General features: G+C 36.2%; 1 protein-coding gene across 6 annotated transcripts in view; it reads right to left on the minus strand.

The window, feature by feature from the left end:
* The window catches only part of LOC123555204 (calcium-activated chloride channel regulator 4-like), a 30,022-nt gene extending 13,992 nt beyond the window's left edge, over window positions 1-16,030 (minus strand). For 2 of the 6 annotated variants that reach the window (XM_053548777.1, XM_053548773.1), the window contains exons 1-8: window positions 15,752-16,030; window positions 14,434-14,551; window positions 14,133-14,301; window positions 13,283-13,421; window positions 10,537-10,761; window positions 6,095-6,385; window positions 4,476-4,691; window positions 3,766-4,036 (exon numbers count right to left, since the gene is read on the minus strand). In XM_053548777.1, coding sequence (XP_053404752.1) covers window positions 3,766-4,036; window positions 4,476-4,691; window positions 6,095-6,385; window positions 10,537-10,761; window positions 13,283-13,297 — 1,018 coding nt within the window. In that variant the 5' untranslated portion in view covers window positions 13,298-13,421; window positions 14,133-14,301; window positions 14,434-14,551; window positions 15,752-16,030. Of the gene's footprint in view, window positions 1-3,765; window positions 4,037-4,475; window positions 4,692-6,094; window positions 6,386-10,536; window positions 10,762-11,325; window positions 11,433-13,282; window positions 13,422-14,132; window positions 14,302-14,433; window positions 14,552-15,751 lie in introns of all 6 variants that reach the window. The other 4 variants (XM_053548776.1, XM_053548774.1, XM_053548775.1 and 1 more) reach the window with 4 other exon arrangements.
* Between the last annotated feature and the right edge of the window lie 10,523 nt (window positions 16,031-26,553).

A 26,553-nucleotide genomic window follows, 5' to 3' on the forward strand; every position in this document is an offset into this window, starting at 1 on the left:
TTAATAAATAGTCTTATGAAAAGGAGAATGACGTGTTTATCATTGAATCATATCAATTGAAAATTATGTCATCAAGAAATGCTTTTCTATCGCATATTAGATTACGCAGCAAAACCTCACGTATAACACAATGTAAATGTTTTTCTTGAGGATATGAACCAAACGTTGAATCAGCGTTAACATCAACATTTAAGATATACGTTTTTGTATTTAGTACTTCTGTATATTTTAAAGCTAAATTTTAGCTGGTACAGGTCAAAGAAGATTGTTGATAACTTCCACGACTATTCAACCCCAAAGCTAGGACTAAGGGTTGGCTTACTATGATATCTAGTAGTTAATTTAATATAATATAATTAAAAAATGGAAAAATCGAGAAAACTGAGACAAAAAAAAATCTTTATTTTCTGAAATTCAGTGTTGAGGGGCAAATTAATCGGAATCAACAACATTAAATTCTCGGTCTCAGAAACCTTTTAAATACATTTGCAAATCCGGAATTCTCGCGAACTCAGGTACCTCTGCTTTGTTTTTCTTTTTCTTTGATTTAGTGGTATCTAACAATTGTTCATGTCTCAAAGAGAAAGAATTAGTTCTTCTCTTTCAAAAATATTAAAATTGAATTCTTGGGACGATTTCTAAGTCCTTCCTCAAGAGATCCGCGTTTTTTTTCTCGCTATACATCTTGTTGGAGCATAACCCTATAGGGTCTTTATCAATATTTTTGAAATTCATTATTTATCGCTGGTTAGTATTTCAAAGTCTTAAATGTAGTGTTTTTCCCATATTGAACCTGAAAATAAGCATTTTGAAAATCACCCATGGGTGGTTTTCTCCCATACGTTGTACTGGCAGATGACCCGTGGAGTATTTTGGACGGACAACGCAAAAACTATATCCCTCCGCCTTTTGCGGGGTATAATAAAACATTAATATAAGGCATAGAAATAAACGAAATTTGAAGGAAAATAATTCGATTTTGTATTAATTAAAAAGTGTCAATTTCACAGGATGAGTTAATTAACCAGAACATTTTGAAAAAGAAATGGATTTTTAGCTAATTTTTCACACCAAATTGGCAAATTGTTGAAATTACTGAAAGTATTATCAAAAGGGATACTTTTATATTGTGACATCGTTGTTAATAGTTAGCCAGGATCAAATACAAAAATAGCTATCAAATGCAATGAAAATAGCCCACACGAAAAAGAAAGGACGTTTGTTTTATAAAAAAATGCGGCCATCTCAAAGATGGCGGACATCTATGATTTATTGGGTCCTCACACCATTTATTTTCTGCATCTAAGATATTCATCTAACCATTTCTGAAAAAATGTTCCCTGGACCTCTCATGCACACAAACAACCCCTCCATGACTTGACTATAGATCATGTAATGGTAATTTAATATTTAAAGATTCTAAACCATGTAACGGTAACAGTAAGGGAATTCAAAGGTTAGCTCTTAACTTCAAATCATTACACAGGGATGTAATTGGCCTGCCTATTCGTTTCATTTTATTTCATTAACAATATCATATATATCTTAATTACTATTATACATTATTATAATATTATTAATATACAGATACACATATATATGGCAAACATGCCATGTGTACAAATAAGATACAAATCAATAAGTGCGGTGATAGTATGAACAGTGATAGAATAATCAAACACAGATATTGATCTACAAAATTACACGACAAACAGAACAGAACAGAAAATCTTATAATTTTGTTATAAATAATATAAAAGAGATCGCCCTGACGTCACGCATTAACACCTGTTTATCTGGTGGTGGGCAAAACAAATATTTTTACATCGTTTGTGTATGGGATCGGAATTTTTAATTTTTAATAACCTTTTCGTTCATTTATGGATTTTAAAAATTCAAAATGTTTTGCATTGCTTACGATTTTCATATTTTCTTATTCAAATATCTTTTGAAAATGAATAACTGTTTTAAATGACATGTGATTTTAATAGCGGCGTAGCGATGCTCCAAACTTTTAGAAAAACACTGTAAGTTAAGCATTCATAATTAACATCCATTTTATTTCGAAAGAATAATTAAAAGTTATCAATAAATTGTTTGTTTTATATCCTTTTCATTGATCAAAAAATTATTGATATTTGTGTTTAAAAAAGTTTAAGCTGTTAGAAAAGCATCACCGTTAACAAAAAATCACGGACGCTCGGCGTCTGCCCACCCGATCTATGTCTTGTCAGTTCTAAAAATAAAATATACAACGGATTTGTATACAAACACGATCTCTCCTATAGGATGTCTGTGAAATACATTATAGAATACAAACCGTTCGGACGATTGGATAAATGGTAAATAAAACATTGAGCTGCACAATGCAATTTTATGATTAAAAGGACTTAACATTGACTTAAATCAAATGCATCAGTTATGTTTTACTACGTTACTTGCATCTTTTATTCATCTATGACATTTGTAAAAATAGAGCGTTTTGATTAGCAGAGAAAACATGAGCGATCGATTTTCGTTTGAGTTTTGTGCCGCTATTCAACAACACTTAAGTTATCTAACAAGTCAAAAGTTTTTCCTCTGCCAGAAATGTATATTCAGATTAGTCATAATGAATGTCCTTTTAACGATCTCAAAAATAATTGGGGTCATCTGCAGGTCATGGCAATCTAAATATATTAAATTATATCCTAAAAAATCTAATATCTATAGTTTATGCAAACTAACCACATTTTCCTAACCAGAATCCTAACAGAAGTAATGTAAACACATTTCCATTTACTCATCTCTATGAAAGGTTATCTGCTCACTGAACAGCTTATTATTTGTTTACATGTTATGTACGCGGATATTGATGACGTCATACACAACCTGTTTTTACAATTTAATATTAAGAAAAAGCATAATTCCACAAATCTCCGATAATCGTAGTAATCCTACATCACTTAGTCTATCAAAATATAAAATTGTTGTATCCAAGTCAAATGTACTACACAAAAGGTGAAAATTGTAGAAATAAAAATGTAAACAAAAGGATCGTGTGAATTAGGTCACGGTCATCCGAGATGGTTGTTACTTTCGGTGTGTTACGAAGATGGTCGAGACGTGTCACATGACGCAAGTTTTTTTTTATTTTTTAAAATGATAATATATATCATTTAAATAAAGTATAAGTGTATCACACATCTACGAACAAAAAGAAATCTGTACAGGATCGAAAACCTGTCACGTGACTTGCTCCATGTCCGGCGGGTAATTAAATGTCGGACAGTTAACCTAACCACTACTCCCGGATTCTGTGACAATACTATCCTGTTCTCCGTAGGTAATTACCAACTAACATCCTCACGTGAGTCAGTGGTGGAGGACGAATGATTACAGACAATATTTTTGTCAATCTTTTGTCGCAGGACCCCGGGATCTGCATACCTGCGTTTTCCCTATTGAGATAAGCGGGCGATCGAAAAACGAAAAATATCGTCGAACTCCTTGTATTATGTGGTATTCCGTCAGGGCCATCTTTATTTGGTCTCCACGCCCTGTGCATTGATAAGAGGGAAAGTGCGACACGGAGAAGGGTAGATATTATGCGATGGCGCAATAATACGATGAGGAAACACGAAAACACAATGCGATAGTGCGTTGCTACTCTGTTTGATTGAGCAAGTTCAAGTCTTGTCCAGAAAAGCGATGCTGATGTCACACTACTATAGATTATCATAACGTAAAAATGCATCAACAGTTTGTATAAACCAGTTTACTCACCCATTCCTTTATCATACAGAGATATATCGCATACCCGGCTACCATTGCCTATTTCAACTCGGGCAGTTACGTTGACATTAAGCACCGACGAAGAGCCTTTAGTTACTTCTGCAAAAATGATGGGTATCTCTCCAGAAGAGAAATTAATATTCGTAGCTGAAGGTGTGGCGGAAATTTTTAAAATATCATAATTCGTTGGTGTCGACTTTACCAAGTACTCAACCGATTGTTCACTCTTTTCCATTGTAACTGTCATTTCGTAGTCACCAGCCTGTTTAGACGTTTCGATAAAAAGTACACTTTATGTATTATATATGTCAGCGTCAAAGTATATGCGCAAGATATTTTTGAATTCTAACACAATAAACAAACATTCAGCGTTAAGTATCAAGACCAAATCGCTTCCCATAATTAAAGAGTTAAATACGGACTATTTATGAGAGGAAATGGAAAGTGCATAACCTCTCAGGCCCCTAGCACCAGCCCATGCGGAAATCTATTACACATGTATTCAACGGACTCTTAAAACGCGAAAAAAAAACATTTTCACTTGACATCAGCGTGAAGATCATAGAATACTTAGAGGGATAGTGCTAGGTAAAATAAAGCCTAACGATTACAAAACATGACACCATAAATCGCGACAGAATCTAGATTTCACTCACAAATTCGTCACTATAATTATAACAATATCGTAGATTAACATTTACCTGAGCGATTCCTGGTATCATTATAGTTGCTGTTTTTTCGGTTGTATTCAAAGCCTCGTTGTAATTGTTTGGACCAGAGATACGAAGCTGCATTCTACTACTGTAAGGACTTTGCAATAAAACGGTAACAAATGTGTCTTTCCCTAAACCATTTTCTATCGAAAAACTAAAACGCACAATGTTAGATGGCGTTGTTGTTATCCTTTCGGAAGCCAACTGAAATAAAAGACATCTTTTGAAATGATAAAATGAAGAGACGATTGTTTTGGCAATAACATTTTATACTACATGTAAGTAGACAATTAATTTTAAAGAAAATATTAATGTGTGCAACTAACCACAAAAGCAATAATTTCGAAACTGACACACTTTATTAATCAAGAATAAGCATTCGTCACAAAATAAAACTCAGTATACATTATATTGGCCTTCAACACCGTTTTTTTACTGTTAGAGATAAACAGTCAAACTTGCATTAGGATAACACCAAAAGGTTAAAACAAAAGTTGTATTTTAATGAAAGGTTCTATTGACTCAACAGCAACAGTGCACACAGGAAAAGTTAAGATTTCCTGATGGTTTCCAATTTAGTGATATCAGTATTATGCACAGGGTAATATCATTCTATTCCTTGACATGAACATAAAATTGCCGGTATGCAGTTTTGGAAGGATCCCTACCCTTCTGAGAGGGACATACTAAATAATATTGCTGTTTTAAAATCATTTGCTCAAGATATAGTATCTCCCATGAAACCATTTTGCTTCCGGACTTAAAGATCTTTACGTCATTGGCCTGCTCCGGTGACAAGTATTAGTTCATTATCAAATAGCGGTAAACAATGTATTCAGGTGTATAAATTTTCTTGGTTTGACCAAAAATGTCAGTTTAACGTCGCTAGCTTCTACAAGCTAAATGTTTAATTGTCATATTTCCAGGCTTATATCGTAGAGTGTGAGCTTGCCGAAGTCTCCAGTCTTCACCCGCAAATTTCTGTGAAAAGAGCAGATTGTAGTATTGTGTCGGTATTGTGTCGGTATTTATTTCAACTTACTGAGGTAAGCGAAAGGATCATTTCATTTTAGAAATAAAAAAACAACTTTGCATTTCGCTACGACTTCAAGAAACAAAATAATGTAATGTACATGTGTATTTATAAATAGGTTGTCGCTGGCTTACGTTAATGGATCAGTTGTTAATAGCACAGGTTTAAATATCATAAAGAAAACAGTGGCCTCCGTGGCCGAGTGATTGCTGACTTCGAATCACTTTCTTCTCATCGATGTGGGTTCGAGCCTCACTCGGGGCGTTGAATGCTTCATGTCAGGAAACCATCCAGCTAGCTTACGGAAGGTCGGTGGTTCTACCCAGGTGCCCGCTCGTGATGAAATAATGCACGGAGGGGCACCTGGGGTCTTCCCCCACCATCAAAGCCCATATGACCTATAATTGTGTCGGTGTAACGTTAAACCCAACAAAACAAAAAACATAAAGAAAACGCACGGGAACATCTGAGAGTTTACCAGTGCTCCAGTGATAAGTACTTTAAGTAAAAATACGATCATGTTGTATGTTCAATTCTAAGGAACATTCACTCTAAAAAATTAAAGGCAATTTACCACAGCAGAATGTCTTGAGTCCGAGGTAACGTCAAGTGTTATTAATTCGCCAAATAAGGCAATGAAACTAATGCTTCCAGTTTCTAAGTATGTGAAATGCATGCCTCCAGTTTCTTTTGAAATGTTAGCAAGAAGAATGTCAGCGTCTTGTGTAACCGAAATGGTATGAACTATGATATTTTCACTGACCGCTTTTTGTTTTGAATTATGAATACTTCCAACATTGTCTTTTCCATCGGAAATAACAAAGATCTCTCCGTTGCTTACATCACTAAGCTTTATTTTCAGAATCTGTATAAAGAAGAGAGAAAATTAAAACAGAAACAAGTTAAGAATGAGCTTTACAGAATGCACACGGCTTTAAGATTTGCAATGTAAAATAAATAAAAATCACAGATGTATTTTACTTTAGTAAAACGAATCGTCAGTGATGTTTAAGACACATGTTTTATATTCAAATTGGTACATTAATTCACTAAACATTCACAATAATATGTTTCGTGGTACTCAAGGACACCAGCTGTACAGATGTAGATAAGTAAAGCTGAAACGATAAAAAAAGGCGATAGTCTCTATTTCAGATATTTAAGAAGAGCAAGAAGAGAAATCTCAGAAACAGTCAAATCCCCGCTGCTCTGTTTTAAAGTGGAAAGGATGTAAACCAGTAATAAAGGAAGCTAAAGTTATCGTTTTGCACATTCAGTCATTACCACCTAGTATGATAAAACGTAAGACTCCCTTCTTTGTTTGCAAAAATTCTGTCCGCAGAAACTTTTCAATAAGGCAGATAATTGAAAAAGTTCTTTAGGCAGATTTATGTTTCCTGTTCTATGCGCTCTACATTATTTCTCTTAACTATGTATTATTACATTGAGTTTCATCTCACTCCCTTCAACAGATGAAAATTTAAAGTTCGACTAAAATCAATTTGAACGGGAAATAATTAGACGTAATAATTAATTTGTACGCTGGACTTTCTGCTTTCAAAAGACATGTGTGACGGAGGTCCAAGACGGAAAGCGGATATCGGAATGCGGAATAAATTGGAAGATGCGAACTGTGGTTGAACATGCATCAAAATGTATTTCTTATTACCGGCGCAGTCGTTAGACTGAGTTAAAGAAAGTTTTGACAGCAACTTCTCAGAATGAATAGTCTCAAATGATATAATCTTTTCGAATACTTGACATCAGTAATTTGGATTGGTTATATCTCCAGTTCATTTTGAAATCCTGATATATAACACAATCATTCTGAATATGTGATATCATATTTAACTTGACTATTCGAAGAAAATGTAGGGCTCTTGCACTTGGGGTCCGGCGTCGGTATCTATATCAGTATCCATGTTTCAATCCTAAATTTTTATACATTGTATGTGATTCTTTTACTTCGTTGTCTGCCACCGGATCCACCTCTAGAAGAAAAACTTATCTGTTCTCAGATAATGACATTGAATAGAATGACCGAAACGTGCTTTGTTGTGTATTACACAGCAGTATTTTGAGCTTTTTTTTTAAAGAAGGTGGTGAATATCTAAAAAAAAAATTGTTAAACTAGTGAATATTCTGGATATTGCAATATAAAGTTTCATTTTCTTTTTATATTTGGATGGTTAAGCTCATATCCTTCGTAAAGGCTTTCTTTCTGTGTTATTCAATGTCAGTATTTCTACTGTTAAAGAGCATATACAGAAGCTAACACCAATTCTCGATACGGCATTAGAGAATTAACTACAGTGTGCTTCTTATCATCAGTTGGCCCATTCAAAGGTTTTGATATATGTGGATGCAACCAGATATAAGAGTAAATGTTGTTAGATGTTAAGATTTATTCTTATCTGAATCCAGTAATGACACCATATTCCGCCACTAAGCTTCGTTGAAGTCAGGGACGCAGTGTAAATCGACCTAACTGCTATATAGATCATAACATAATTATGGCAGAACAAAATTGCAGAACAAGTTGTATAGATGTGTTTTTTCCATAGTATTTACTTCCACAAACAAGCATTTGTGTGTAATGGAAAAGTATTGCGTTATGTGTAAACACCTAACACATCAATATATCTAAAGAAAATGAAAATGTCATAGTAACTGTCACACATTAAGTTCAACGAAACAATAGCAATTTAAACCAAAAGGTGTAAAAATGTACGAGGAGTGTTCGATATGAATTGCTTATTGTCCTCTAGCTCGATATCCACGTTGGGCACGATAAAAACCAATACCTACCTGTATAGGGTTATTCAATACCTACACAACGGTGTATAAATGTACATGTTAGACTAAGTGTAAGACATAAAATTTGCCATTTGAATACACGCAATCATTGACCACTGTAGTAAAAATGGTTGGTAGAAGCGTCGACAAGAAAGATGAAATACAGGCTTACATCAAAGCTCGCTCAAAACTTGGTTGTTCTTTGAAGCAGCTGATGACTGAACTTTCTACTGCTTATGGACCTTCTTGTGTGTCTTATGACACAGTTCGGCGGTGGAAAAAGAAATTTGAGTCTGGTGTAGAGTCCATCAAAAATGCACCGAAATCAGGTAGGCCAAAATCTGCATCTCGTAAAGAAATCGTTTCCAAAATAAAGGAAATCATTGAAGGAGATGCCAGATTTACAGTTCGTGATATTGCACGAAAGGTAGGCATATCACTATCAACGGTTCACCTTATTTTGAAGAAGCATTTGAAAGTCAGAAAGATTTCTGCTAGATGGGTGCCACATCTGTTGACTGATGAGCAAAGAGGCAACGGGTTAAAGTGGCCAAAAGGCTGCTTCAAATGTTTCCAAAATATGACAAAAAGCAGTTTGCCAATGTCGTCACAGGTGATGAAACCTGGGTCCATTATTTTGAGCCGTCAGAAAGGTTAAGAATAAGATCTGGGCCACTAAACACAGCAAACGCTCAATAATTGCCAAACGTTCTTTGAGTGCAAAGAAGGTTTTGTATGCAATCTTCTTCTCTGGTGAAGGAGTCGCAATAAAAGTGCCGGTGAAAAAGGGCAAAAGCATCCCCGGAAAGTACTACAAAGACGAAGTACTGAAGAAACTGAAAAAGTATTATCAGAAACGACGCCCTGCCACTGGTTTTAAACATGTCCGTCTTCTACATGACAATGCCCCCGCTCATACCTCCGCAATAGTTACGGCGTTTTTGAAGAAAGAAAAAGTAACTGTTTTGCCTCACCCCCCGTATTCCCCAGACCTTGCCCCATGTGATTTCTTTTTGTTTCCGAAATTGAAATCATTCCTTGCTGGGCGGAAATACCAGTCCCGACAGGCACTTGGATCTGCCATTCATCAGTACCTTATTACTGTGCCCAAATCAGCGTACCGTGACGCCTTCAAGAAGTGGATACATCGGCTGAAACTTTGCATTTCTAGCCACGGGGAGTACTTCGAGGGCATGAAATGAGCCCTTTTGGGCTAACTTGAAATTTGAAGTCTCCAGATAGAAATAAGCAATTCATTTCGAACATCCCTCGTATATTTTTATTACACAGAGTTAGGAGTACAGACAGATTTATCTTCTTTTTCATTTCACTAGGCGGTTATAATCGTTTGGCAATCGACCTACTTTATGGTAATTAGTAGAATTGTAGCAACATATTATTTACAGCTACTGTGTACTCATTTTGTACCCTGAATATAGCTCTAAGTTTCCCACAAAGATCCTTACCTGAGTATACGTGACGTGAAGTGTTCTGACAATTATTGCCCACACGCCAAGCACGGTCACCAGTTACAGCACCAGGCTGATCGAATGGGCCATTATGTTTAACATCAAAACTTACAAATGGCCATTGAAATGTTCATTTACGAACTAATTAGTAATGTAAATATCTTTGGAAAAAAAACAAATATTTACCCCGCTTTCCAACGACCGCTTTCTCGTTTTTGCGACCTCCGTCACATATTTTATATATAACTACCTTTCTTGTCATCTAAGACTTTCACATCAGCGGTTATAAATTCAATGTCCGGACAAAATAAAATTGAATACATGAAGGGAGGTAATTAAATACTATTCAAGACGGAGGTCAGGTCTCTCGTTTTTTCAGTCCGTCTCAGTGTCGGCTTTAATGATGCCATGTTTCATAGTATTCTCTTCATGGCTCTCTGGTTGTGTATGTGTGTTCCGTGCTTGGGAAAATCTACCCTTATTTTTTATTTCTTTTAAAAGATTACGTCAATTAGGTACAACAAAGAAGGTAATATAAACAAAACTCTCTGTGCTCTGTGTCATGATATCACGTTTCATAATGTTCCATTTTGGCGTTTTCAAAGACTAGTAAATGTTGTTACTTTTATCATTTGTCTTTGAATTTGATATCTACGAATTAAAGGTTCATTAATATAATTAATCAATAGGAAGGTAAATCGCCATCTACATTAAAAGTCATTCAGTGCTAGTTTTAAGTACAATAATGTACCCTAATTGCTTCTTCAATCCCACAACCAATACACGTTCCTCCGGAGACTTTGGCCGGAATGACAGCTTTCAATTCGTCACGGACATACTGCGATTTAATCTCTGTTAGATCTTTCACAACGTAAGCTTCATCGTTGAATGTAATTATGGCAAGCCAACTTCCTGTTGGAACCAGGTTTTGAATGACATACTTTGCTGTCTGTGACAGAGTCTCGAGTTTACTCCCCTGCAGTTATACCATTTAATGTTTCACTAACTTACTAAACCTTTCTAAAGGATTTTTACGTAAGACAGTTTGAGTCATACTTATTATAATAATTACATAACTGGGCTTTACATAGACCATTTAAATATGTTTCAGAGAGCAGAATGTTTACGTTTACATTTTCGGCGGTGCCATAAAAAAGGCATACACATAAGATGATAATAAAAGGTTTAAAGAGCATATAACATAGAGAACAGTTACTGTAAATGATCAAATCCTCGACAAATAAATGTGTTAAACCTGCGACTGATACTATTGAAATGAAATAGACAACACTGATCTGGAAAGCGCACGTGGTGGGTGCTGCACAACGATTTGACATATGACCATACGTTTATATCACTCATCAGCCTCATCTGATTTACGTTCGAACATTGATCGTTTCTTGCTGGTATGGAACCCAGAAATAATGGATAAGGGTAACTTGTCGCCATAAAGTGTCAAAAATGAGGATATGTAGATTTATATTTCAAAAGACAATCATTAAATTGCGAATGAAGTATAGCGGTAAAGTGAAAATCTCACCCCCATGCTTCTAGAAACATCAAGGACAAATACACGGTATTTTGAGTCTTCTTGGATAAAATCAAATTATGGCGTCGTATCTGTTGAGCTTGGCAGTGAATGTGTATCTTTCACAAAAAAAAAAGCATTTAACTTGTTAACGATGTTTCATACATTTTATAACTCGCCAAGTAACAAGCAACAAGTAAACTTATATAAGTAAAATTATGTTCTACTTTGAAATAAACGCTCAGTTAATGTTAGTGGATGTTTTGTCTTGCTTATCGTATGCCTCCCTGCTTATCCGCACCAGTATTTATATTTATATTCATATCAATTCAAAAACTAAAGTGACAAGTCTTAATCCCATGTGTTTCTTGAGCAAATAAAGTGTAGTGGCAAGTACGAAAATCACTACCACCCTTCCCCAATTCACAATATTGTAACTATATTGTGTTTTGACACATTTCTGCCATCAAGTTTAATATATTTCAGCGTCACAATGTTGTACCATGCCGCTGGACGCTGCTAATGGCAGATTTACTGCTGCATCAAACATCACGCCAAAATTCTACGATACACAAAACTGTTGCTGTGCTAACTTCTTTGTATGTGCAAGACAGAATAATCTATTAATGAACTATGTGTTTAATTAAGATAAAAACTGACGTTATACTACATACGCCTTAAATATACTTTTCAATACAGAATTAAGGTCTTTTATGAGCCAAATTAGTGATCGACTTTGTGAAAATCGTCTTATTGATGATCAAGGTTTAGGAGTGTCATAATACAGAACTATTTGATACACTAACAACATCTTTACCAACAACCTACCTGGCCATTACTTATTTGTTTTGCTGTACAGCCCCGTAAGATGGATACTTAAAATATTCTCAAAACATTGTCCCCTTTAAGAACGAATGCTATTTGTAAAGAAATGAAAGTAAACATTTGCTGAAAGCAGCATTCTACCTAGTTAGGTAACATTTCAGCACTGGGACATTAGATATGTGTCATAATAACTGGTAACTAAGTGCGTCCTTATCATTAACAAATAATGCCAAATCCGTGTTGTATACAACCTCCCAATAAATGTCACGAAGCCTGCTTACAAAAGTCACTATTATCTCATTCTGTTTGACCAAAAAAAAAAAAATACATTATCTGTTTTGAAAGACCGACTGTTCACGAAGACCTTAGTACATGTAACAAGTCCAACACCTCTTGCCGACTCCAACTGATAAAAAAAATCATGTAACTGAGAGAACGTTTGTAAGTTTTCTGAACGTCACATCTGATTTTGGTTTTTATAATTCAGTGCAACCTCTGTAGAGCAACATTCTTTGGGAGATACAAATATTGACTGTAATATAGAGGTTGTTGCTCTGGAGAGGTAAATTTGATAGTATATTTCATCTTGGGGAAACTAGAATGATGTTGTTATGGAGAGGTTTTCGCTTAATAAAGGGCCGCTCTAAGAGGTTGTACTATAGTATATTTTGTGACTAACATTTTAATCCAGTAAATAATATATATATTCACTGTGAAGAATATTTGTTGTGTGTATTGCACATCATGTTGAAAAGTGTCGTTATTAAACAATTATTTCCGAACTGATATGCATCTTAGAACAATTTCATGACTGGTTATTTCATGGAAACAAAGATAAAATGTTTCTAAACAGTCTTGTTTAAACATAAGAATTCATTTTGAGGGTGTTTTCATACAACTTTAAAAATAGTATGACCTACTTTAAGCTAATTAAATTACTTCTAAAATATGTGAAAATCGACACACTTAATAGTCTTCCTGCACTGACATGATCATCAAATAATAATAAGGAGGCATCAAATCTTGCAAAACGATGACAGAATATGTTAACCGTCACAGCAAAAAAGACAAATAGCAATTCAGTTTCCAGTCGAAACAATTTTAATATATATATTAACTTATTAAATTCATACTAAACTCTTACTTTTGAAATCTTCATGTTGTCGCATTACTTCCCAAGCACTTTTATAGTTGCACAATTTATTGTGTACATTTGGTGCTACTGTATCATGTCGCTCTTTCTTAGGTGTTGCCGGATCATTCGTATCGCAGAACTTTGATAACTATGAATTGAAACAGTGCAATATTTTTGTTAAAATTAACATGCGATTAGTTTGCCATTGCTTATTTAAGAATAGCAATACTAGAATATTTCATGTCTAACAAGAATATATGTCATTTCGCAAATGATGAACTGCTTGAAAGTTGTGTAACTAGTTACTAAGAAAACGAGGATAAAGTTGAAAGAGTCAAACCATCAACGGGACATAAATTATAATGTCATGTCCAAGACAGAAACGTTGATGTTAAGATTAACTTTCCTTACCGGTGCAGTGACCGTGTATGAGTTAATGTAAGGCTCATAAGTTATTGACCGGAAGGGTTTTGCAGACGTTTAAGGAAAGCACCACGATAATTAATCTTAAGATGTAGTCATAATATCAAATTATTCAAGGAAAGAGCAAAATGTAAAAATATCAAAAACCATGAATCATTATATTTTACATCATATTTCATTTCATTGCGCGATTAATGTACAACATAGACTGTCTACATACTTAACAGACTAGAAGTGTATCTGTAAGAAAGCAAAAAGTAATGTCATACTATTGTGAAATAACTTATGTATAAAATCGTTTTATTTCGAAAAAACATGATAAACGTATCGTTGCATGCTCCGTTTCCTACACAGTAGATTTTATCAAAATACCTATGACAAGTGTTTATACTTATAAAAGCTGCCAGTAGTATTTATGTAAATATGCAAACTTTACCGCATCTATCCATTGAAAACCCATGATAGAGGCATCAACATTTTGCTCCCTATAAGGACAGAACCTACAGTGTTTATTTAGTATCTTGCTGGCATCCTCAGTGTTGCACTCTGTGCTAGGTTCGCAACGAGCACCCATACCTACACGTCCTTGAACATGGTTCGTACACCTTCAATATTAAACGAATGACAAGTTTAAGAGGCAATCAAAACAGTGGAAGACAAATGCACAACGATGAGAAATGTATATTGAGTCAGTGTTGTATTTACAAAATAATAATTTTAAATACTTTATAGATTACCTGACAGGATTCCATTTTCCGGTTGCTTGATAAAATGTAGGAAAGTTATGTTGAGTAACAGGGTATTCATCGTATAACCCATAACGTAAATGACCCCACTCATGAACTATCACATTATCTAAAAAGACAAGGTTAACCGTGTATAATAAAGCTATATAGTAAAAGAGTTTTTAGCTCGACTATTCATAGAAAAGTAGAGCTATTGGACTCGCCCATGCGTCGGCGTCCGCGTCGGCGTCTGCGTCGGCGTCCGCGTCCGCGTCCGCGTCCCGATTTGGTTAAGTTTTTGTATGTAAGCTGGTATCTCAGCAACCACTTGTGGGAATGGATTGAAACTTCACACACTTATTCACTGTGATAAACTGACTTACATTGCACAGGTTCCATAACTCTATTTTGCTTTTTTACAAAATTATGCCCCTTTTTTGACTTAGAAATTTTTGGTTAAGGTTTTGTATGTAAGCTGGTATCTCAGCAACCACTTGTGGGAATGGATTGAAACTTCACACACTTATTCACTGTGATAAACTGACTAACATTGCACAGGTGCCATAACTCTATTTTGCTTTTTTACAAAATTATGCCCCTTTTTCGACTTAGACATTTTTGGTTAAGGTTTTGTATGTAAGCTGGTATCTCAGTACTCACTAATTGGAATGGATTGAAACTTCACACACTTGTTCACTGTCATGATCTGACATACACAAAGCAGGTTCCATAACTCTGTTTTGCTTTTTTACAAAATTATGCCCCTTTTTTCGACTCAGAATTTTTTGGTTAAGGTTTTGTATGTAAGCTGGTATCTCAGTATCCACTAATGGGAAAGGATTGAAACTTCACACACTTGTTCACTGTCATGATATGACATGCAGTGCAAAGGGTCAATAACTCAACTTTGCATTTTACAAAATTATGCCCCTTTTTAAACTTAGGAGTTTTGGGTTAAATTCTTATATGTAAGCTGGTATCTCAGTACCCACTAATGGGAATTGATTGAAACTTCACACACTTGTCCACTGTCATGAGCTGATAAGCACTATGCAGGTTCCATAACCCTATTTTGCTTTTTTTAAATTATGCCCCTTTTTCGACTTTCGTATTCATTCAGTCGACAAGGCTGTTGAATAGTCGAGCGTTGCTGTCCTCCGACAGCTCTTGTTTGTTTTATTGTACAAAGCAATCACGAAAATAACTGGCAATTTCAAGTTAGGTTAAAATCTCATATTCACATAAGTACATTTTAGTACAATCTCAAATATTTCAACTGCCATGAATTAACAACATACCTATTTCAACTACAGTGAAATTAACAACATACCGTGATTTCCCCAGTTTGTGCTTCCCTCAGTCAAAATGAATTTTAATGAATTTAAATACATGTACGAGCCTCCTCTACCACACTTTGTGAGTCCGTAAACTTTTGGCACTCCGTCTCCGTATTTATCTACGCTGATGTAATACTTCATCTGCGATGGTACAATAAGACGCTTGTATTCTGTTTTCGGTGACCATGTCTTTGGTACAACTACCTTGATCTTTCCAAAGTATAGATGGTTACGAGTAGCTTTAAACAACAGCTTTGATGCAGCAGTAAATAGTTCCTGCATACAAAGATAAAATCGATGAAATTAAAAGAATTATCGAATCCAATGCAATATGATGTGCTACAATCTGACTAAAGTACTTGATCTTCTAAACGAAGATCTGAGAATGACCCATTAAACTCCTTATCCTTCGCCATACAATCATCTTTATTTAACTATGTATTCCATATCCTCCTCTCGTATATTTGAACATTTATGGCAGTTGATTTACTTACTGATATATTAGTAATATATTGTTAAATGTACCAGATATCGTGTCCAATATTTCATTGTTGAACGACAATAATCGAAACTTTTACGCCTCTTAGATATCTTAGTAATATCTTTCATAATAATAGAACAATATGTTTTGATAACATACAAATAATTAAGCAGATGAATAATGCTATGATTTCATTTTACGTATTGCACTATCTCGATGCAGTTTTACACGGTAACAAAATACGTTGAACAATCGCAACAATTTTTGATGTTCATATAAAATTATATAGTGTATTTGAAGAAATATTTTGATAACAAAGTAAATATAACTCTGTTATGTGTAATTTCTGATGCTTAATTTTGAAATTATTCATGCGTGAAAAGTTATGATTTATACTTTGTTCAATTCGTTGTGATATGTAATGTTAATAATGATGAAAATACCTTCTCTATTTACTACAAGTCCTATAGCATTTTTAAGGATCTATTCTCAGTATAATAGGGTTATTATAATAGTAACTTTATCTGGGAAGCTGTATTAAGCTCGAGTGGATTTTGCCAGATCGGATCATACGAGGCGCGCAGTACGATCGGACTGGCAATATCGGATACAAAATATCTGATTCAGCCATTTTACTTTATAAAGATCCTTTTATCATATGCTTCAACATTTTTGTTTGTTGTTTTGTTATAGAACGAATTCTTCAATTTTTATCGATGTTATTCAAACAGAGCTAAGTGTAGTTTATGTGTGCTCTATTTATTGAGCAGTGTCAGGTCATGCATATTAAATGAAAATAGTTAGGCAACATACAATACAAAAGGTACAATATGGATTGGTTTCTACCTGTTCGTATTTCCGTGCAAAATACAGGTCTTATTTTTGATAGAATCTTTATAGGTATGAAATAAAATTAAGTCTGAAAGTTATATGAAATAACTAGAACACATTAAACATACCTAAGGCCACACCAAATTAATTTCTAGGCCATTGGAGTTTTTCAAAAAAAAAAAAAAAACAATCGGAGCGGGCGAGCGAAATAAAAAAATATATATATATATATTTGGATTTCACCTATTTTTTGAGCGGGCGAGGAGCGATTTGAAGAAAAAAGCCTTGTCACAGAATCAACAAGCACTGCCAAAACATATCAAAAAGTCTTGAAAATACATAAAAGAACCAAAGATTCTTAAATATTGAAGGTTTGATGACACACTGTCCCAAAATACATGACAGCCATTCAACACCTGACTCCAATAAAACATTGTAATATTTACAAACATTGAGAGATGTAAACAAGCTGAAGGACAACAGGCGAAAACAAGAAAATCTGGCAATTTAACCATATTTCTAGTGTATAGAACTAATGTGTTCGCTAGGTTTGTATAGTAGTCAAACCAGTGCCATAGCCACATAGACAAATGGTTTCCCTTTGGATTCAATGTCACTACATAAGAATAAGAAAGCTGTTACTCAGATGTAGTGTATAACAGAAATCGTCATATATATATATATGGAAATCACTGCAATCACCTTACCCGTACATCAGATATGAGATATGCATGATCTATATATTATAGTGTCTGTCAACTTTCAATGCAATTTCGCCAGATGCCAGGGAATCCATTATCCACTGATTTCACTTAAAATTCAATGACTAATTTTGCAGTTTCTTTGTTTTCTTTGATTGTTTTGGGTTTAACGCTTTTCAACAGTATTTCAGTTATGTAACGGCTGGCAGTTAACCTAACCGGTGTTCCTGGATTCTGTACCAGTACATACCAGTTCTCCGCAAGTAACTGCCAATTCCTCCGCATGAATCAGAGGTGTAGAACGAATGATTGCAGACACAGCGTCTTTTATCAAATCGTCACGGAGAACATACGCCTCGCCCAGGACTTGAACTCACGACTCCGAGATCCATAGATCTGCGCTCTTCCTATTGTCCTAAGCGGGCTGGCGTGTTCTTTGTTTTAACATTTAACTTTGGAAGAAATAAAAGACATTTTTTTTGATACTGCACGTCGGGATCATTGATTACAACTCATTTGGATTTGAAGATTGAAATTGAATACTGCTCAAGCCGGTGCTAGGGGGCGTGAGTAGTGTTGCAATTTTCCATTACTACCCATTAACAGACTCAATCAAACCGAGTCTGCAATTTTCACTGTTTGGCTTGTTCTCGGTGCCTCCGAGGGATCTGCTTTTCAGATTATATTAACAATAAATGCATTATCATCTTCAGTTTCTTTTTGATAAATAGATCTGGTGATACCCATTAAACAAATCAGAAAAAAGTCTATAAACAGTAGCATAATATTTATGTATTTCAACTCTACTTAAAAAATAAAAAGTAGGCCTTTAATGTATGTTTCGTTTTAGCATTTTATGATTCCTTTGCCCTAATTAAGTTCCATTCCCTTCTCCACCGGAAAATTGTGTTCATTTTACATAGCTGATAGAAGCAATGTTACATTAATTTACCTAAAATCAAAGTTATGTCTCTTACAAGTTACGATGGTAAACAACAGGACAACCATAAACTATCGTGAAAGCCGATAATATTGCGCTGCCGGAAATATGGCGCAAATGACGTCGCCGTTGAAAATACATGTAAGATACGCAGGACGTTGACGTTTTCAACGCACCTGCTGAACAAAAACACGTTCAGCTATGTAAACAAGTCTAACGGTGCAGGCGAGAGGTCATTAAAAAGATCAACTAACCTTGCACAACGTTTATAACAATTTTAAAAAAGACATTCATCATAAAACAATATAGTCAGGTAAAATGGTGTAAAATACTTCAGAAAATGGGAAAAGCACAAAACTTGGTACATAAATACTTTAGGGCAAAACACTAAAAATGAGCATGAGACCCACTCCAAAAACTCCAATATCGCCGAAAAATCCAATATTGGCCGCCATGCATGTGTATATTTTCAGAAATACCTAATATTATCTATAAAACTTCTATTGTCACTTACAGTCATCAGTATAATTAGCTAAAATCACCTATTTGAATAAATTCAAACATATTATATTAACAAAAATACCGTTCTTCCAACAAAAATGAAAAGTTGTCTCCCTTGGATAAAATTTGCTATTTAGCAGAAGAAAAGTCAGAATGCATTTATGTGAGTCAAAATTAAGTATATAATAGTAACTGGGATATCAAGAATGTTTAAAATGGCAACAGTCCTGTGCAGAACTTTACAACAATTGTAAATTAAAATAGATACATTCAAACTTCGATAACTGGAACCCGTCAGGACAAACAAAATGTATTTGAGTTATCGGTAGTTTGAGTGATCGAAGAATATATTATAAAGGAATTTGGTTGGGACCTGACGATAGGTTCATGTGAAGGATGGTGTTCGAATCATCAGAGTTTGAGTGAACGAAGTTGGTCTGTAGTATGTATTAGTGAATAAATGACAAGTGTTTAACTTTGTCATTAGTTTTCGCGACTCAGAATTTGTTAGTGTTGCTGTATTCATTTCAATTTATTTACACTAAGAGAACTAATGACACTTAGTAAAACTATAAAATTCATTTACTATGTTAGTGCGATAGACCATGTGAACATCCCTGGCCTGTCAGACCATCATGATTTCTTTGGGAAAAAGTCATTGCCGTTTGATCAGCGTAATCAAATTTACATTTGCAGGTTTCAGTAATGTTCTGTTTTTGTCAAATTGTAGCACATTGTGCCATAACAATAGTTTTATAGTTTACTGTCATAAGCATATAATGTACAGTTACTAATGCCCTGATCATTCTCAGACGAAGACCATGAAGATCACACTGCGTTCTGAAAATTTTTACGCGGTGGGGACGGGGGTCAAACTCAAAACAAATGTGCAATTCTAAAGATCATACTGCGCCCTTACAACATCCTTGCCAGCTTCTCATGGCGTCTAACACGTTCACACTAATTTTCTTACCACGCGTCTCTTCACGTCCAATGCGTTCTTTCTACATTCTTAGTACGACCAGTCAGATTGCAACTGTCGCTTACCAATCTTTAACCATGCGCTTATCACCTCACTGCTTTCGTCGGCTACTTATAAATACTAAGCCACGCGCCTCTTTTTCATTTCTTCTGCAAGTTATATTGTGTCCGCATCTACACTCAACAACAGTCAAATACAATATACGACAAGCCCACCATCCTTCCCCCGAAGAAATCAGAGCAGTCATAGTGGAAAAAGCAAAGGCAGCGTGAATACGAACGTCTAGATATCTACTACAAGCTGCCAGTGCTGCTGAGTCCATGATATGTGGTAATTCCTGATTATATGTGATCAAACCCATTGCTGGTTGAAAATGAAGTGATGGGGAGTTGGATCCAGTATTCATACTCAATTCTCAGAATCTGAAACAGACACGGTGAGAACCTGCTGCAAACATGACATAGACATGTTAAGCACCGAAAGAACGTATTGATAACCTAATGCGGTATTCTACAATGTGGTATGGACGTAGCATGGTCATAGCACACAAGCGTAGATAAGTCGTAGTGAGAACTCCATTGACGTAGCAAGAACACAATGACAACCCAGTGATAGCGCAATGAGCATGCCATGCTGTCTTTCCCGTCCGCACCACGCTTGTACTATGTCTTACTAGGTTTTAGTTACATCATTACTACGTCCTTACTAAGTTCTTCCTGCGTCCTGATTCGACCACGTCCTCACTACTTTTGTTTTGAACATGTACAAAGTTCGACCGCGTCCTCCACACTCGTGGTGACCATAATCATCATGTTCTTATCGGTGTCCACTGTATTCCTTCTACATTGTACAAGGTCTTACTGCGTCCTGCCAGTTTTTAGGATGTAGTGGGAACGTGGCTGAGTGTGATGGGTGTATAAATTGGGACAAGAATCTATCATTTCTACAAAAAAGTGTGATCTAATATCTATTTTTGGACATTTTTACTAAAATTAAAATATATTAGATAGGGACATATTAAATGTGAGTACTTGAGGATTTATCTAATGAGCACATGTATTCGAAACACAATTTTAATACCAATTTACTGGTTTTTAGACAACAAATATTATCTATTTACCATTTGTAAGACTATGCCAATACCAGTTAAGCAGTCCAATGTAAGAATAACACTGTCTTGTAAAACAAAACTAACAAGTATAGCTCGCGCTTACCGGTGAATCAAGTTTTTAAATGCATTTTCTACACCTTCCTACAAACAAACTGTTCATATAATAGTATTTCTGTGGTATAGATGGAGGCTTTCGATATTCTTCTTTACAACAAAAAACATGTCAAGTAGCTGATCAACCATCTGCCGTACTTTTAAAGTTATTGCGGTATCTCACTTTGCATGGCTGACGTATTTACATGTATATGGGGCAACCTATAAGCCCCCTCTGGCTTAACATGGTGGGGGAATAACAACAACGTTTATATATGCTTCTGCTGAGGGAATGCAAGTAAAATAATATAAATTACATATAGTAAAACAAAACATTCTTTAAGATATGACAAAACACAATGATAATATTAAACTGAGTTTTACATGATAGATTTTAGCCGTTACCATGGAAACAGAAAGAAATTAACATCGTTTGAATTGTTATTTTTGCATTTGATGCAAATTTAGGATTTATTTATCATATACATTTATATTTGGTGCATTTTGGGGTTGAATGTAAATATAATGACCTTTCATTAGAATCTTGTAAGGTAAATATTGAGTTTTGGCGGCCATTTTGGAAAATGGCTACCGTATCGGCCATCTTGACAGATATCAAATGGGTCCCATGAAAAAAATGTTTTTCTATGCTTTAATAAAAGGCTGTGGAAATTTTGGTACTTTTCCCATTTTCTGAAGTATTTTGACATTTTCTGTTACGAATTGATCGGACTAATATTTCTTGGTAAGTATTTTTTGCACTATCGGTCAATTGCAAACCTGCTGAAATCCAGACTCTCCTCCGATATCGGTCATTTGTATGCATGTTCGCAACAAATGACGAAATGTTTCTATGTCATACATGTCATACTTCGTTTACGTTTTTGTTGTGTTGAGTGACCTGTGAAGTTTCCATTTTCCTCTATTCTATCGATACGCGCATAGGGTTTTTTTTAACCAAGTATGAAAAGCAATAGACCTAGACCTTAAGTGGGGGAGTAATAAAATAATAAAAGTAATTTGTCTGTTTCATTTATTGTAGGTACAAGCATGTCTAAACGGCGGAAATATTTATCCTGATACAGTTTTTGCTGCAGTAAATTTTGAGCATGATAATAAAACATTCTACGTTAAAAAGATTGCTAGGGAGTTTTGATTGACATTGTAATGGAACTAGCCAACGCAATGGGAATGGGTGACAAGTTTAAGAATGAAAGTCAATTAAACACTGGTTTGAAGGTTTTATTGATAGATTTCCACACATGCTACTGAAAACACCACAAAACTTGAGCGAATCCGTGCTCTTTGTGTATCCCCTAGTACAGCGGAGGCTTACTATAAAGAATTGACAGAAATTAATCTGTTTGACCAACCTTCCCGTATATAGAATATAGACAAGATTGGTACCTCAACTGACTATAACCAACCTAAAGTTTTGACATCACGATACACTAGAGTGAACGCAGTAACAAATGGTAAATCACCAACTACCACCATAATTGCAAATGGGAATGCTATCGGTCACAGGCTTCCGCCGTATATAATATACAAAGGTGAGCATCTCTGTAAAGATCTTTAAGTAAACATATGTTTGCTAAAAGTAACTAAAACAGGCTGAAATGTAAATTCGAAGATTAAAACAGCATTTAATAGAATATTTCTTTAGCAATTACATAAAATACTGATTTAAACTTATTAACTGTTTGCTAGTCGTTTTCTTGTAAAACGAGAAAGTAAAAATTATTAATATACAACATACGTAATAATGTCTTCACATTTTATGTTTAGTTGTAAGCTTGTGAGATATGATAATATCAGTAAAATATGAAATACTGCTCTGCAATGACATCTTTTTAAGATTTGAATAAATAACCTTTAGAATGTTATTAAATTCTTAAAAAAAAACATACATTGAACACATATTGATTGATACAAACTGACACAATATGATTTAAGTAATCTACATGTAAGTCATGGTTTTGAAACAGCAACATCTTAATTTTATTTATTTGTTATTTAAGAAAGCATTCTCATACTTAGTAGTATGAGGTAATTATAGCAGAACAAAATGTAAAAAAGCCTTAAATTGAAGAAGGTCTTTGATAACATATGCAGGAAGCTATTTAGGCACTTTTTAATGGGGTATCTTTGTATACGTCAAATACGCACAACTCATACATAAACTGTATTTGCGATTTAAAGTTTACTTGTAAGACGTAAGTAGTTTCTGTAAAAATAAAATACTTACTTTTATCTATAGAAATGAGCTCATCTTCGGGATCGCATCACGCGAATATTCAGAGGGGCCAAGTCCCCGCCTCCCGTATGTCTGATCCAGCAATGCATACATCTTCGACCCTTATGGGTGGCACGAGGGATCATACCCCTTACCGGAATACAAATGAAATTAGTTCATCTTTGGTATCACATCATGCGAATATTCAGAGGGACCAAGCCGCGCCTCCCGTATGTCTAAACCGACGGGTCGAGCAGCATCGAACCTCTAGGCTGGCAAAGTATGCCAGACTCCTGCTGCATATAAACCAGTTCTGACTATGGCATCAAGAGGTACTGGGGGACAAGTACCTCCGCTAGTACAAATGTGCCCACATCGGTTTCCGTGCCAAGTATTATTAGAAGTGGCACCGGAGGACAAGTACCTCCACATGGTACAAATACGCCAGCATCCATGTCTTAGTAGTGGTACCGGGGGTCAAATTATCTTTTGGTTGGTTCCGCGGAATGTGCCCCGCAGCAGGGTACAATTGTACCATCATCCAAGTATATGCCGCTATATCCTATGAGTGGGAGTGGGGTACTTGACCCTCATCATGGTACAGCTGTACCAGTTTTGGGTACGGTACAACAATCTAAGCCTGAAATATGGAATAGGCTGTGACCACCCGACATAAAACAGTTCACTTTGGTACAACTACCCAATTATAGGGGAGGAACAGGGCTGCAGGGCCCTACAACAGGTTCAAATGTGCCAGGAACTGTGCTCGCACTACATCTTATAGGTGGCACTTGGAATCAATCCCGTCCACTTGACGGGGGCCAGAATGCTATTGTTAGACCACCCTACCATATGGATAGCACAGGCGATCACCCCCCTCCTATTGACACAAATGTACCCGCAACCGTTTCTGCACCAAAATCCAAAAGTTGCATTTGGAATAATATCCGTCCACCTGATCAAAACGCTCTGGTTCGACCAGCCTACCCTATGGCTGACACCGGGGTTCAGACCCCTAGAATTAGTACAAATGTACCGCCTATGGCTCCTGTACCACATCCCACCGGTGGAACAAACGGTGGTTCGATCCTTTCCACATGGAGCTAGTGACCATGTTGTTGCACAAACACCTTACTGTATGAGTGGCACACTTAGTACAGATATACAAGCTCCCTCTCGCGTAGCGCAACTTAGGGGTAATCATTTGTGTCAACCCCTGGGACCCGGAATGGGTATAGTTGGAGTTCAATCCATTCATACCAGTATAGCTGGATCCGGTCTGGCCTCAATCCCAAATACTACAGTAGCTGCACTGCCATCTTATTATACGACTTAGTCCTTTGCGCAAATGTCCGCTAATGTATCTTTAGTGGCCTCGACACCATACACTATGGCTGATGCCGTGGCTACTCCCATGATCCACTCCCCAGCTTATTCAAATATGCATGCTAGGGCACCGTTCCAAGTGTCTGCCACAAGGACACAGATCTTACCTAGGGTAAATTAGTCGATTGCGGCTCAGATAGGTAGGTTCTGGTCTGTTATATTCGGATTCAAGAGTTACAACCCCTTATGAACATCAAGTGAATGATGTGGTTCAAGCCAATTTACCAACCAATGGTTCCATCTTGAACCATGAAACCTGGGCCCCCAGGGTCTATTGGGGACTCAACAGCAGGCGCATTATGTGCTCTCCAGTAATTCTGGTTTGCAAGACTATAATAACTCGGGTGTGCGGTTTATGAACCAAAATGGGGTTGCCCTCGCACAACCTTCTACAAGACCAAAAGAAAATTCCAAAAGAGACTTTAAGCTGCCCAAACTGCAACCATATGATGGCACCTCAAGTTGGCGAACCTTCCGTCATAAGTTTGAAACATATGCACGTTATAATAAGTGGGGGAAGAACAGAGCAAATTTCATATAGAATTGAACCTTTCCGGGAAGGCAGTGGAGTTCTTCTCAAACTCAGTCAGACGTAGGCCTAACATCTCCTATGCAGAATTAATTATAAAATTGGAACGGAATTTTGGGGATTTAACCATCACCCCCCCCCCCCCCCCCCCCCCCCCCCCACACACACACTGAAAGATATCTAGTCAAAACTTCAGTCTGCTACACAACGCCCGGATGAGAGCCTTGACGATTGGTCAGATAGGGTGTTAGAACTGGCCACTAAGGGATTTCCATCCGTTGACCAGCCATTGATAGAATCACAGGCTGTAACCCGTTTTTGTCATGGAATGCGGGACGTAAGTGCAGCTGAACATGTGATCCATCTCAAACTAAATTCGGTACGCTCGTGCTGAGAACGTGCTAAGGAATTTCAACAGTGCCATATTGCATTACAGGGCAATCTGTCTCCACATAAGGAATGTCCAAATATTAGGGCTAATAGGGAGTCAATTCCCAGACGTTCAGAGAGGCTTGCCTCCAGTACAGACTCAGATAGTTCAAGTCCGACTATTAGTTCTAAAGTCGCTCCAATCCCAACGCAACATGCCCTCTCAGAGTTACTAAACAGTATGATTAAAGTCCAGGAGACCAATAGCAAATGTCAACTTAAATACCAAGAAAACGCTACTAAGCAGCGGACAGATTTGTTGAAAGCTATGTCTGAGCTTACCGCCAAAGTTGATCAATCATTGTCTCCCTCTCCGTGTAGTCCCGGAAGAAATAAGTCTCGGGAAACCTGTCCGGGTTGATCAGGTAGTCCTTAGTCGGAATGGGGGAGGCTGCTTTAATTGTGGGGGAAGTCATTGGCTGAAGAATCGTATTTTGCCTAGATCTCCAGGGAGATGCTTTAATTGTCAGGGAGATCACCTGAGAAGAGATTGCCCTGAACTGAAGGAGCAGAGTGATATGATGTAAGATATTAAACCAGGGAGGTTACCATTTTGTATAGTGTATGTTCTCAAG

This window comes from Mercenaria mercenaria, chromosome 7 (genome assembly GCF_021730395.1).
Source record: "Mercenaria mercenaria strain notata chromosome 7, MADL_Memer_1, whole genome shotgun sequence".
In the NCBI taxonomy this organism is placed as follows: domain Eukaryota; kingdom Metazoa; phylum Mollusca; class Bivalvia; order Venerida; family Veneridae; genus Mercenaria; species Mercenaria mercenaria.